Source organism: Colius striatus, chromosome 8 (assembly GCF_028858725.1).
Source record: "Colius striatus isolate bColStr4 chromosome 8, bColStr4.1.hap1, whole genome shotgun sequence".
Classification (NCBI taxonomy): Eukaryota; Metazoa; Chordata; class Aves; order Coliiformes; family Coliidae; genus Colius; species Colius striatus.
Window position 1 is genome coordinate 17,242,737 of NC_084766.1, and position 15,034 is coordinate 17,257,770.

The 15,034-nt window shown below is 39.1% G+C and overlaps 1 protein-coding gene across 1 annotated transcript in view; it reads left to right on the forward strand.

Moving 5' to 3' along the window:
• PCDH15 (protocadherin related 15) overlaps positions 1 to 14,328 on the forward strand; it is a 495,784-nt gene extending 481,456 nt beyond the window's left edge. Inside the window, exons 32-37 of the mRNA XM_062000927.1 lie at positions 4,423 to 4,444; positions 6,165 to 6,203; positions 7,435 to 7,508; positions 8,376 to 8,508; positions 9,292 to 10,752; positions 13,774 to 14,328. Of these exons, the coding sequence (XP_061856911.1) occupies positions 4,423 to 4,444; positions 6,165 to 6,203; positions 7,435 to 7,508; positions 8,376 to 8,508; positions 9,292 to 10,752; positions 13,774 to 14,328 (2,284 nt within the window). The remainder of the gene's footprint in view (positions 1 to 4,422; positions 4,445 to 6,164; positions 6,204 to 7,434; positions 7,509 to 8,375; positions 8,509 to 9,291; positions 10,753 to 13,773) is intronic.
• Positions 14,329 to 15,034: the final 706 nt, after the last annotated feature.

The following is a 15,034-nucleotide window of genomic DNA, read 5'->3' on the forward strand; positions in this document are numbered from 1 at the left end:
AGTCCTAATCTCAATGGATGTTGTCTTTTCTATTCACTTGGAAATTTGTTGTGTCTAATAATTCTACAAGTTGTTTTCTCAGAGCTACATCTTAGTGTTCTATGATGCTGGTTCTTAGTCAGTTTACCCCAAATGCTTGGGGAAAACTGTCCATTTTTACCCAAGGATCAATCACAGATGATGGAGGGCTTGACAGTACTGCTACATTAGACAGCCTTCACTGTGGCTAATATCAGTACACAGAGAGATTTTTCTGTGGCTGTAATTGGAACCTCTGGCTTTGCCCATAAAATGTACTACCTGGGAGGAATCTTACTGTCCAACATTGGATGTCAAAGTGAGCACATCCAGGCAGTAGGCAGGCTCAGCAGTAGCGAGCTGGAGTTGTTGCAGTGACACATCAGCGTATTCTGCAGGAGGTGCTGCGGTGCTTCACTGTACTGACATGCTTTCCTTCAGCTCACTTTTGCAGCTCAAGTCAGAAGGGTTTTGTCTTCATTTGTCAGTAAACCTGTCTGTCTTCCCTCCTATCACCTATGTTCTGCCTTCCATTGCATTTTTTATATTGTAACTGCATGTTAATGGTTTTATTTTGTAAATTTCTCTTCTGTAAAAAGCATTTCTTTGGTTTTTATTTTGCATGTGTGTTTTGTTGGTGTCTTTCTTTTACTTTCATGCTAGTTTTCCATGGACTGAACATCTCACCTACCTGAGATTGTAATAAAGTCACTCCGATTCATATCACCAATTGAAGACTTTTCAAGTACATGTAAAATCCATGTCATATGGAATTACTGGGATTTTTTGCTCACAGCCATCTAAACCAGACCTTTACATAAAATATGTCAATTATAGTAAATTATCTTTTTCTTTGAAAAAAAAAAAAAGGTAAGTAAAAGCAGTTTGGGCATTGAAATGAAGGTTAGCTTGGTTCAGCTTGTAAGTTTCCTTTTAGTCTTTTGCCAAAATTCAAATTATTTAATATGAGAATTTTTAAAAACACACTGGGAAAAGAAAATATTACATAATGAAGAAAACCTAAACCCTCAGTTCAGTATCAAATGTTATCACTCTGAGCAAAAGGGTAATGTATCGTTGAGCAGATTGTCTAGAGATATCAGCATTTCCATGGTGTTTAGCTTTTTTTGCTTTTATATTTTTTTTTCTGTTATGCAGTTAGGATGTGTATGGATGCATCAGTAGGAAACTGCTGAAACTAGTTTCTTTGTCCCAGAGCCACACTCCATGAAATCCATCACACAAGTTTTGCTGACACATTAGAACTTTTCTTTACTCAAAACTTCTCTTGGGTTTTCCTGTAGTTCTAAGGTGCATATAGCAGCTAAATGTGTGAGGGGAATGATTATTGTTCTTAGTGGTTTTGCTGGAACTTCTGAATGCGTTTCGTATATCAGATGCATGCATGTAGAATGCCTGAAGATGATGCTAAGTTCTGCAAGAGTGGTATAACTGCAGCAAGTAGTCAAAGTTCAGCAGCTATTAGGTAGATAAGCTTTTAAGGTTTAAGAGACAGAATCAGAAAATGACTCACGTCCTTGCTTCTGGGTGTCTGCGATAGTCCTGGTGTGGAGAGAGCGGGACAGTGAGAAGCGTGCAGAGATGAGCGTGAGAAATTCATGTGCTAGGCATGCTCAGATTTTATCTGCCCTTAAGACGTGAATCTACATACCCAAGTCCCACTTGGTAGCTTGTAGACCCATACCAGATGCTTTTGTGAAGTTTGTTACATCACTAGCAAAATATCAGAGAAATGTGAACTAATTTTGTGGTGTATGGCGTCACACAGCAAAGCTGAATGTGTTTACTAATTCACAGCATGAACTCCAAAGAGTTTGGCTACAATTATTTGTGACATTCCTTAAGCAGAAAGAATAGACATCACAGAGGAACCCCCTTTTAAAGCTTTTGTTTCATCAGTCTCAGAAGAGCCCAGGGGGGTCATGGTAACCAGACTTTGCTAACACCTTGTAGTAACACCTACTTCCCCATTCTGGAAACCTTTATTAAGTTGTAAAGTTTAAAAGACTGAGTTTCAGTTTGTCTGGAATTAATGCAACCTTTGTTCTCCTGATGGTTTTTTGAGTAGCCTTCATGAAAATAAAATCATTCTATTAGAGCAATAGCATGTGTTTTTAAGCTAACCCAGCAACACTGTGTCCCATGGAGAAGTCTGGATGCTACTGCAGATCTGCAGCATTAAGTAGTATGACCAGTAGCTGGTAAGAAGTTGAGTACATATAGCATTATTGACACCTCTTTAAGTTGTCTGATGTGGTTAATTAGGGTGAGATGTGACCCTGGATATATCTCCCATTCTTTTATTGCCAGCATGGCTTGATTGAGTTCTGAGTGAGGGCAGAGATTGCATCAGTGGAGAGTGCCTCTTTGCAACCCTATTTGCAAAGCTATCATTTCCCATCTCCCTCCCAGATTCTTTCTCCTCAGTTCCAGCTATGAACTGCAGGAAACCTCCATTTTAAGAGCTGGAGCAAACAGATAAGCAGTTACCTCCTCTCAGGAGTATCTGTGGTATTTTGGGTTTATGATGCTTTTACTTTTAATATGAAACCAGATAGAAAGTATGAAATGGCCAATGCCTGCTGGGATGCCAGTAATTGGGAAAATTGTCACTTTAGACAGTTCATAGTTCCTTTAACCTGCATTAGCCATACAGACCTGAGAAAGGCTAGCATATCATGTACATGTAAATTCATTTTCGTTTTCTCTTTAAGAACTAGCAATGTATACTAGCTGTCATATTACCACACATCATTATAGGCACTGTGCCCCTGCATCCTGTGTTGCAGTGAAGATTTCTCTCTGACTGACTGCAATGAAGTCTGGCTGATAATGTTTATCCAGCAGAGATTCCTCCCTCAGTGGAGAGCTCTAATTCCTTCCTGGAAACAAATGATGTTGTTTTGACCTCTGCCTTTTTGTCAGAATAGATCCTTGTGCTGTACTGAGTGAATGGGTGGTTTTTTGTCTTTTGCTTTTTAGTTTTTTTCTTCCAATCATGGCCACACAAATCTCTAGAAGAAATATAAATATCTCTCAAAACACAGTATGAGGCTATTTTAGAGAAAGTTGAATTCCAAATTTAATTAGAATTACTTATATTATGTTTTAAATCTGCAATATAGTGACTACTTGAGAGCAATTAAGAGTAATAAGCTTACTTATCTTTTGTGCAACACCAGCCCTTCTTTATCTAAAGATTTTTGTAGGCGATATGGAAGCTAAATACAGCATTCTGCAAGTGGGCTTTGAAAAGTCACAGATCATCTTTTGATGATAAATCTTCATTTCAGTTGTTCATTAGTTTTATATTACGTGGGCAACAGCATTAATTTAATGCTGATAATCAACTCCATGTGCTGAATATTAACAGAAAACCTTCTAGATGATGATATTAAAGAATTAAAAGGACTTTCAGTCTGTTATTTTTAAAATGTAATTTGAAAAATTACATTGTAATTCAGTCTTATTTTATAAATATAATTAAAGACTTTCCCTAGACTGCTGCCCATGTACTAGGTTAAGCTCAACATAATTTTGAGCATTTACCCTTCCCTTCTTAAAAACAGAAATTAAAAAAAAAATAGGTTTATCCCTAATAGTAATGATGAGACTTAAATAGCTATTCCCTAGTTTTAATTTTCTGGCACAACATGTGAAAACAGAGAATTTGACAGACCTAAGTGCATTTGTCATGCCTATGAGCGGCTCCAAGAAAATGAACTAAAACAACAACAGAAAAAATCCCATAAGGTGGAAAGCCATTGGCAAAATAATCATAGATAGCAAAAATAATTTAACTCCTCCCTGCAGAGGAAATGACAGGAAATATGTAATTTTAATAATAATGTTATTACAAGAAATTGGTAATAGAAGCTCCTGGCCAATTTCTAGCAAGTCCAGAGCAGATACAGAAACTCCAGAAGTAGAAGAGAAACTGTTTTCCTGCTATACGCAGCCATGTGCAATAGCACAGTCTTTGTTGAGGATCTCTGAGACACCCATAGCAGTGATGGGCAGAACCTCTCTTAGGAGACTACAGGGAGAGTCAAGCACATCATCGCCTTGCCTATTGCCAAGTTTTACTGGGGGCACTGGCTCTCTGGCTTTTGGGGATTGGGGATTTCCTCTCATTCATTTGCAGTCTGAAGCAAGAAAAGATCCCTAAAGGTTCACTAGCCATCTTCATGCGATGAGTCGTACGACCACAGCAAAGCTAAAGAAAAACATATTTTGTGCTGTAGATATGTATTTCTTTTCTTGCTAGTAATATTTCTAATTACATTATTTTTTCACCTGTCTCCAGAAAGAATGGCAATATGCATCTTTATGTAGTCTCACAGAAGTGTACTGATTTATTTTTTTTCTTTTTCTGACTTCCAGGCGAGGATATGCACAGCAAGAGGTAAGGCTACTCCCCAGCTATGTTTAAAATGTTGATTACATCAGCACAATTTTCTCATACAGCCTGTGTTGTGAAATTAACTGCTACAGTGTGATTTAAAGGCCAGAAATATGAAGTGGTTAAAAAAGTCTATGAGGCACAGATTCAGTGAAGGCACAAACTGCCATGACACAAACACAACCTCCAGGCCAGGAGGTTGCAGGTACTACACAAACCTTATGTGCAACTCAGGGTAGTCTGTTGTTCTCACAGCCTCTCTTTTTCCAGGCAATGAATAACACAGGGAGTTCCCTTCAGAAATCTGAAGGAACTCAGTAATTGGAAAGTTCAACAAAATACATTTCCATCATAAAGGCTAATACTTCCTGCAGATAGCTGGAGCAGTTTTACTTATCTTTAGTGTGTGTCTAGAGCTTACTGCTCCCAATTCAGTAGTATTTTACCAATAGAATTTACCAATTCTGTTGTTCTGCTGTGATTTTTTTTCCCCTCCCATTGCAGAGCTGATTTGTGTCTCTTAGATTAGATACAGAATTTCCCTATCTCTCAGGGTTTGGTTTTGGCCAAGAAACTTGGCTGAAGTAGTGACACCAAGTGTTGGGACGAGTGAGCGGGGCTTTGGTTCCTGAGTTACGCTAATCCTAATTTTCAAAAGAGCTAGAAATGTGCATAGGTCTGTTGTTTACAGAAAACTGATTCTGCAGAGCATTTAACAACAAGACTACCAAAAATTAGCTGTTTAGCTGTTACACACCTGAGAGGAGCCATATTGTCCTGTTGGTCCTCTCTGTGCAGCCTCCTGAGATCTTTTCCCTCATGTCAGCATGCTATTCTTACTGTGTGCCACATACAGAAACAAATTACATATAGACTGTAGAGAAAACAAGTGAGATAATCCTTTACTGTCTTGTTGGTATTGTGAAGTAAAGTATTTTGGTTGTGAGGTACTCAGGTAATAGCCATTGAAATACGTAAATACAGATAATTAAAGTGATAATATTACAGTAGAAGTTGGCATAAGAAATGAGATCACTTAAGATTTCTAATAGCTGAACCCCAGGATTTACTGCAGATTGCCATAGATTTGTGTTCTACATGTTGTGGATAATTTTTTGGCTGCCATTGTCTCTCTGCGTTTCCAACATATGCCACAGTGTAGTTCTCATGAGCTCTGATAGAAGGACATGTAGTGACAGGGCAAGGAGTGATGTCTTAAAGCTGAAAGAAGGGGGATTTAGATGAGGTATTAGAAGTTCTTCCCTGTGAGAGTGGTGAGGCACTGGCACAGGTTGCTCTGAGAGATTGTGGTTGCCCCATCCCCGGAAGTGTTCAAGGCCAAGTTGGATGGGGCTTGTAGTAACCTGGTCTAGTGGAAGGTGTCCCTGACCATGGTAGGGGAGGTGAAATTGGATGATCTTTAAGGCCCCTTCCTACCCAAACCATTCTGTGATACTTGAGTTAAATAACTTAGAGAATTGCCACATAAACTGAGAATTTGTCTATTTGAATATGCAAAAGTAATAACAGACTCTCAGGTGATTTTACCCTGTTAAATGCTTAGCAGTGTTCTACTTCTCGCTGAGTGTGAAGGCATACAAGTGCTGTACAAAAGATTATGAAGGACCTGTGTTTTTAAGATTTCTTACCAATATTAACTCAAACACAAATGACCTCCACTATAATTATTGCAGCCTAATTAACTCCTAATTTTCTTTTGTAGCAACAGCAGTTGCTGAGACCTTCTCTTCTCAGACCAGAGGTACCACTATTTTTTATTTCTTAATTATTCTGTAACTTTTTAAATGACATTTACATAATTTCCTAATAAAATTTTGTCTGTCTTTGGTAATATTTTCCCCCTGCTCATTTAGGTGAAAAGCAAAGTACTGACATTGTTGCCTGATTTATGTTATTTTAATTAAATACTTTAAATTTGCTTCATCTTGGTATTTTCCCCTTGGACATCTTTCAGTTTCTGCCCTGGACTTCATGACACAGACTTTCCTAGTTTCATGTCCAGATGCACAGACAGAATAATTTCCTCAATGTCCAATTGCAATCAATTTTCTCAGATGGCAATCAACTGATAGTTGATTATTGTACCTAGGGGTGAAGTAAGCAGTTGACCTGCCAAAGTATTGGAAGCATTAACACGGTGCTGTGAGGTGCAAAGGCAGCTCTGGCTTAGAAATCCAATGTTTTCTCTTTCAAATCTTTTAGACTCAATGTCATCTGCAGAATAAGCAATAGAGTAAACATAGCTGTTGTGAGGCCTTACTATCAACAGTATTTTTGTGGTACAGAACAGCGATTGTTAGTGCAGTCATTATGAGTGGTTACAAGACATTCCCATGCAACTTCAGTTTTATTGGACATGAGAAAAACCTCTAGGAAGCCATGAGACAGAGCCAGAGTGCAAGCCCTTGCCAGAAGCCAGCCCTATGGCTCTGAGGCAGTGCAGTGGTTCAGAGGTATTCCTCAGAGCAGCCTGGTACCAAACAGTGCCTGAAAAGAGCTTAAGGACACACTGGCACTTTTGTAGGATATAGACTAGCCCTTAACTTAGTCCAGTGCTGCTTATCACAGTTGATGATTGAGAAAACATTACAAAAAGGCAACCTGACAAACAGGCTGGTAAATCAGCTCTGATATTTCAATGCAACTTTTTCCTTCGAGGGAGATGTGAGAAGTGAGAGCTTATTTGCTGTGAGTCCAGTTCACTGAAGGAGACTTTTGTACAGGAGAAGTGAGACAGTTTCCCACAGCAGAATAACACCCGTGTTTAGCTGGTTTAGAACAATTGCTCACAGGGTATGCAACAGGGAATTAGCCATGTAAAACTCTTGTGGGCCCCTCATTATGGTTCTTGGCAGTTGTCAATATTCCTTGCAATTTTTCTTGTTTGCACAAGATACTGTTCTTTGCCCCTTTGTCATCAGTCATTAATGCATATAACTGTTTGCGTTCAACCAATGTTTCTTTTTTGACAGGAGTTAAGTATGGAGTCTGGAATTGATCCAGGGCAGGAATACTATGGGCAAGATTACTACAGTTATGAGCATGGGTATATTTTCATTTTCCCTATATATTTCTGAAAAAGCTGCTCTTTCAGGTTGGTGATCTTTATCATTACAGCATCTAATCTGGAGACTTTCCTTCACCTCAGGATTACTTTAATCTTTGTGTCCACAAATTGTATGCTGACAACAAAACTCTTTCCAGAAGTTCAGGGCATTGTACAAATCCCCGCATCTTCAGGAATGTAATTATTATACTTGCAGAGTGTATACACCATCTCTTATCCTGGTTTATATTCACTTTTAAATTTACATATTTCTGCTGTCTTAGAAATTAATTTCCACCAGCTCCTCCCCTTTTGTTGCTCACTAGCCTGAGTTCAGTGACTGATTCCTGCTCACAGTTCCCAGCCAGGATCTGGCCTTTTACCTTTACCTAGAAAAACACCATCCTGTCTTGTTTTGATAGTGCCCATCTAACCGCAGGCGCTTCAGGGGTTAATGCTGTTTATACAGCAATATATTTATGTATATATAAAGCTCACAGGGATTCTTCAGAACTGACTCCAGGGAACCTACTCTTTCATTCCCTAATTATAAAAACAATACCTCCAATGATCAGGTACCTAGAAAGAAGGTCATTGCACTTGGGGAATTCTTGACTGATCTTGGTGACCTGGCAATTCCGACTGCCCTGTAACTGTAACAGGCTTGTGGCCAGTTGCAACAGGAAGAAGGTTTGGGTTGTGTGACTGCTGAGGAAAAAAATATTAGTCTTCTCCAAGGTATAGAGAAAAGAAAGCAAAGAAATTCTTGTCCTTTTGGGATGTGAATATGTGTATTTGTTGCTGTGTGTGAAGACACACATGAGCACATGGGTACACATTATGAAGAGGTAGTGGTGTTTTTACCAGGTATGAACTGCCCCAGTATGGGAGCCGCCGCCGCTTGCTGTCTCCTTCAGGGATGTACGATGAATATGGGGAGGTCATGGTGGAGAATGATGGTGGCTACTACTACAGTCCACATGGATCGACAGCAGAAGAGGTAAGCCTGTCTAGAGTGTTGATTATGTCTCTGCAAAAAGGTGAAGGACCATTAAACTTTGTCAAATGTGTTTTGGGATTGATTGGAATATTGTGTTCCGTACAGATTAAATAAGCTGATCTTCCAATGCTAATCATTGTTTGCCCTTCCGATGACAGGTAAAGTTTCTGTCAACACCTCTTCCCCTTTTTCTAGAAATAAAAAGGAATGACAAAATTTCTTTTAATATCCACATCTCTTTTTCCCTCAATGTGAATTTCTAGTTCAAAGCAATATCCACGTAGCCTTGGGTAATTCCGTTTTATATTCTTAATCAAATGAGGTATTACTAATATTCAGCCTGTACCTGGTGATTTTCCACTAAGCAAAGCAGCCACCTAAACTCAGATATCATAAACTTCACAAATGAATGTAAAGAAACTTTAAATGCCAGTGATGGCCAGAAGAAAGTAAATGTAAATGTTGCTTTGGTTATTTTAATCCAATTTGCAGAAATGCTAGACTTAATCCATTATGTGGGTTTTAATTAAATGAGAAAAGATAATATTTCTGAGCCATTTTGCCTGTTGCAGAGTAAAGTAGTTGTGCACTTGCAGCCTATTTTGGAAGTAAAACTTCCACGATAACTTTGGTAAAAAGCTTTTCTAAAACAGGTAAGTCAGTTTTGATGCTGGGGGAAAAAATAAAAAGTTTCATTTATCCCTACTGGCTTGTTTTAGGATACAGATTTTCACAATAACTATCTTTCCACTTGTAATCAAATTCCATTTTCATAATTTGCAGGGGATGAGTCAAGGCAGAGGTCCTTCAAGCAGAGATATAAGCCAGAGAGCAGGGGCTCAAATAGAAGGTAGACCATTAGGTGGTGGGATGGATCTAAGACATGGCTCTGGAAGAGCATATAGGACCAGCCAGGGAAAAAGGAAGCTCAAAGCAGTGATGCATTTAAGTCGTGTAGCAGTCAGTGCCCACAAACCAGTGGGAAGAAGCGAGTCTGCTCGTTCTCCATGGAAGAAAGCAAAGATATTCCCGATGATCCTGCAGAAAGTGAAAGGCAGTAGGAAGGATTCCAGTTATGCCAAGTTGATGTCAGCTCGCCAAATGGATGGTGAGAAAAGCATGATTATCAGGGGAAGTTACTTCCAGAAATCAACAGATGACAGACCTTCAATGAGAAAATTAAATCAGGTATTAAAACGTGTTAGTGTCTCTAGAAAATTTCAAGAGCCTGTTAGCAAAGATTCAGCAGATGCAAGGGGAAAACTAGAGGAAGAATATGAAAGAGATGAAGCAAAATCAGGAGTTTCAATAAATATCACAGCAGAGAGTGAACATGAGGACAGTGATTATGAGAAGAAGAAAAAGAAGAGAAGAAAATACACTTCAGATGAATCCTCTGTGGAGAGTAGTAGCTCTGGCTCTGAGTCAGAAGATAAAGACTACTTGAAAGTAACTCTGGACCAAGATGAAGCCACTGAAAGTACTGTGGACTCGGATGAAGAATCTGGGCCCGATTTTGGGGATTCAGATGAGTCTGGATCCAGTTCTAGCAGTGAATCAGAGGAGGACTCATCTGAGGAGGATGATGATGAGGGAGACTCTGACAGTGATGAAGATGGAAGTCGGTCAAAGAGCTCATCTATGCGGAGTTCATACAGCAAATCAGAGAGTAGCGAGTCCAGCAGTAGAAGTACTGAAGGATCCAGTGTAAAAAGTAGGAGAGGTAGCTCTTGTGGCAGAGCCAGGAGATCCAACCAGAAATCAAATGTTAGCTCTTATGCATCAGGTAGTGACAGGGACACAAACTACAGGAAAACTTCAGGATCCAGCTACAAGAGCAAAACCTCTTCTGCTAGCCTTGAGATAGAAGATACGATAGAAGAGGTGTCAGAAGAAGATGAAGAAGCAGATGCGGAGGAAAACAGCGTGTGCCCTGAAGAGACGGCAGATAACTCAAATAAGGCAGCTCCTGGAACATCTGGTGATGCAAAAACTGCTGCTACTGAAAAAGACAAGAAAAGAAAATCAGCTGTTAATGGCGAGGATAGTGTGGATGAAAGCACAGAAGAGGCTGGTACAGATAGTGATGGGGAGGAAACTATCAGTAAGAATGAATCTTCTTGCCTTGAAAGTGAAATCAGTGGTGCTTCCAAAGGTACCACAGGGACAAAAAGCACTGCCAGCACCACATCTGGTAAAACTGTGACTTCCCCTGATACTGAGAATCAAAATTCTGACAGCAACATAAAAAGAAAGAAAACAAGAAAAAGATTGTCACAGGAAAACAGTCAGTCCCAGTCAGAGGAGACCCTGGATACTGCCGTTACCGGGTCAGAGGCTACTGGTGATTCTACATCCTTTTAAACAGAAGCAACAGTAGGTGGATGTTTTGCCGTAAGGTGTGATCTTGTTTGCTGTGCCTCCGGTGTGGTCTTTCCTAAGCAATACACATTTGACTAGAGATGGAAAAAAAAATGGCAAATCTTATTACTTGAGCATTTGAACTCCATTTGCTGTCTTAAGGACAAAACTGTAGAAAACCAAACTAATGCATTTTCTTCCGACTGCTCAGGTATACTTAGCAGTGGATACAGAAAGATTCATTTTCACTGAGCAGTGGCAGGAAGGAGTACTTCTTTTTCTCTGCTGATTTCAGTGACATAGTTAAAGAGACAGTCTGTTGTTTCTTGGATGTAATGGATGTAATCCTTTTTGCATGTTGTGAAGCCAAGTAACATTGCGTTGTGCTTTAGCTGTGATGGGTTACCTGACAGATCTGATGGCACAAACTCATTAAGGGCCCTACATTCAGATTATGTCTGTCACAAACTGCAACAGTGCAGGAAGGAAAAGAGGCAAAACATGGAATTTGGTGAAGAACAGAAATGAGGATGAAAACAATTAGAAGTCATATGTGGTTTCACCTTGCGTTCACTGCCCATAACATCTGGTACTCTCTCTGCTGTAATCATGGTCCCTGTTTGCAGGGCAAACTGAAATTGCAGCAGAGCAACACCCTCAAAACTGCAGAGTGTTGCTAGCAGAGCTGGGATTAAGTTGTTTCAGGATTGCGGGATTTGAGTTTCAGGTAGTGGCGATGTAGGAGACAGGAATGTGGAGGGGGATGTACAAAGTCAGAAAAGGAAATGGATTAGATTTTCTGACTTCCACCCTTCCCACCTAACAATTTAGAAGTTTAGGATGCATATCAGGGAAGTATTGCTGAAGGTATCCATCATCTGTGTTCTAGATTTTGGCATCTGCCTTTTAAAATTCAATTACCTGTCATATCTGGTGTAATTCAATAGAGAAATCTCATAGCACTTTCATTAGCACAAGTTCTGCTCAAAATGAGTGAGTGCGCTTGTGCAGGAAGGAGTTCTGTTACTGACAGCAGAAGTGACCTTCATGTTTTCATGTAAGAAGCAGCTTCAGCATGATGTAACTCCTCATGGAGCTGTCGGCCATGTCATCAGCACACAGAGCAGGCAAGCTTTGTACACACACAGGCTATCCATGCTCAATTTACCTTGTCTCAAAAGCCACAGAGCTGTTTCTCAACCAATCAGTTTATCCAGATAAACCATAAGAAGTCTAAATAAAATTAAATCTTCAAGCCAGTATTGGATTAATTTAATGAGTGAATATCCTAAAGCTGGTACAAATCCTGACATGAGCACCTGAGTTCTGTCAGGAATCCTCTGTTAGGTGGGAGGAGAAACATTTTTTAATTAAGATACTTGAGTGTGCTGTGGAGTTACCCTGGCAGGACAACTGGTCTTGAGCTGCAAAGCGTAATACTTCACTTTTTAACCACTGTCTTTAGTGCCAATTGAACTATGAACTAGATTTATGGTCACTTATCTAGATTTTGTATTCCTAGGTAGCACGAAGTTGTAGCTGCACACAGTGTTTTAACATAAATGTCATTTAAACCAGTCAGTTTTTCATCCATCTGGATATAACTGCTTGAAGAAAATTTTAAGTCTTTATCAGGAACAAACCAAGAAGCAAAGTGTAACTTCTCAAAAGCTTAAGAGTAATCACCACCCATCAGTACCTTGCATGATTTTCTTTCTCTAAAAGATGTCTTTTCTTACGTGCATGTGTGTGGATTGCAGTGGGAGTTAGCCATGATGGTATCTGCTGCCTCAGCGAATTAACAATATTTTCATTATTGATTCATGACAAAGTAAGTTGTTGTTTCAGTGTGCTGCAAGGAGGCATTTATTTTAAAAAGATCAGTTATAAATTAAAATAAGTAATGAGCTTTGTGTAATTACTATTGGTACAAAGTCACAACAATATGGAAATTGTTTGCATTAACTCTTTAAGAAAATACAAATTTTATAAAATGTAAATGGTGGATTTCTCCACCATTTAATAGAAAAGTGTCTCCACCAATTTCCCTTAGTTGGAACTGGCACAAAACATTATGTCAAGCTTTGCTTTTTTTAATCAGCCAATTTTGCCAATGTTTTACCTGAGAATTTCCCGTGAATAGTTCCTGAGATTTTTCTCTCTGTGATGCATTGTGCATATAAACCAGAACTGCTTGCTGATACTTCTGCACTGAATTCACAATGTGGTCATTCTCTGGAAGAAAACTTCTAGGGCCTTCCTAGCAGTTACTAGCACAGCAGTTTTTTACAAGTATCACTTACCCAGTGGCTTCATCATCGTCAGTGCTCTCTAGTTTCTGTTAGAAGGGGTTATTAATCTAGTTGTTTTTCCTCTTCTCTGTAAGAAAAAACACGGCATTGTTTTCTCAAAATATGACTGGCTTTCCCCGATGTCGTGATTTACAGTTTTCTTTCAGACAGAAATGTCTTCACTCTCAGAATTCTCCAATGAAAGTGCATTTTGATTTAACAGGACAGCTGAATGGACTGCTAGCAAAAAAAACAACCCAAATGGAACCAACCCAAATTTGTGACTGCTTTCCAAATCTGATTTGGAAACATAATTTACAAACATAATTTGTCTGACTGCTGTTATACAGTTCATGAACTAAAAAAGAATTTATCTGTATTACAGCTTTGTAGTACAAAGGAATGTTTGTGTGTTCAACCATTGGGTATATATGATAGAGGAATTCAAACCAATTAAGAAACATCTGTGTCTAACTTAAGAGGAAGGGTACAAAAGACCAATAAAAGTTCTTGTAAGTGTCTAGACAAAAGACAAGGAACAGACAAAGAAAGGGCAGGAAAACATACAAAATGGTGCTGAGATTTAATATCGTTTCTGTTTATTGTTAAACAGTGGGCCAGAAAGAAAAGGATCAAGTTGGTAGTTGACCCAGAGTATGAGACCAGCTCGACTGGCGAGGACAGCGCTCCTGATTCCAGCCAGAGGAATCGTCTTAATAACCCGAACATTCAAAACAACATCAATGGTAACATCTACATTGCACAGAATGGCTCTGTGGTCAGAACACGTCGCATTTGCCTTGGTAATAATTTAAAAGTCACATCTCCAGCAAGGCTGGGGAAGCAGTTCAAGAAACTGGACAAGCTTGCAGTGACACAAGAGGAGAATGTCCCACTGAACACATTGTCAAAGGGACCATCTTCTAGTGATAAAATGAACACAAGACCTTGCAGTGTCTCATTTGCTTCCTCTACTATAGGGACTGAAAATATAGTAACAAAGGTGAGGGGCCCCAAAGTGAAAAGCACATCAGAGCAAGAATCGGTTGTGGATAACGAGGACGCCAAAGAGCCCTTGGAGTTGCACAGTGAACACACGCAGTCCGATGAAGAAGAGCTCTGGATGGGCCCTTGGAACAACCTTCACATACCAATGACAAAACTGTGATTTTATTTCTTTTTTTTTTTTAATTTTTACTTCAGTTTATAATAAACTGCGCTTTTTATTGTCACCAAGGGAAATGTATGAGATTTGTATTGTGCACATATGTTGTATACTACAAACAACACGCTTTAAAGTTTAAAAACAAATTTGCACTCACATTTGTACCAATTAATTGTCCTCCCCAACAACTCTTTTGACAGGCTCCCATTTCACTAAACAGTACTTCATTTAAATTAGTTAGGAGGTTTTGATCTTGATTTATTGTTTAATAAACAGTAAACTACTAATAAATGCACAGCAACTTTTGGTTAACTTTTCAGACAGTTCTAAACATGCCTAGCTTGTTTTTCTGTATGGTACTTGTGGCTATACTGTTTAGATTTAGAAATTGTCTATTTATGTTCAAGATTTATATCCAGAGCTCTTGATTCTGAACTCAGAGTAATAAATTAAAAATAAATCCGTGAAAGTCACTGGAGCAAATCCTTGGCTGGCTTAAATTTGAGTACAGTACCCAAGTGGGAAGGATACACCAGTTTATACAAACAGAGAATCTCTCTCAGCGCCCAGCTTGCAAACTCCCGTGAGACCAGACTCTGAGTTTGTCAGAATGTAGCAGTGTTCGACAGAAGAGTGGAATAAAAGATGAAATAAGATAAAAATTGCAAAGAGGAAGGAAACATGTACCGATTAATCTTATTCAGAGTTA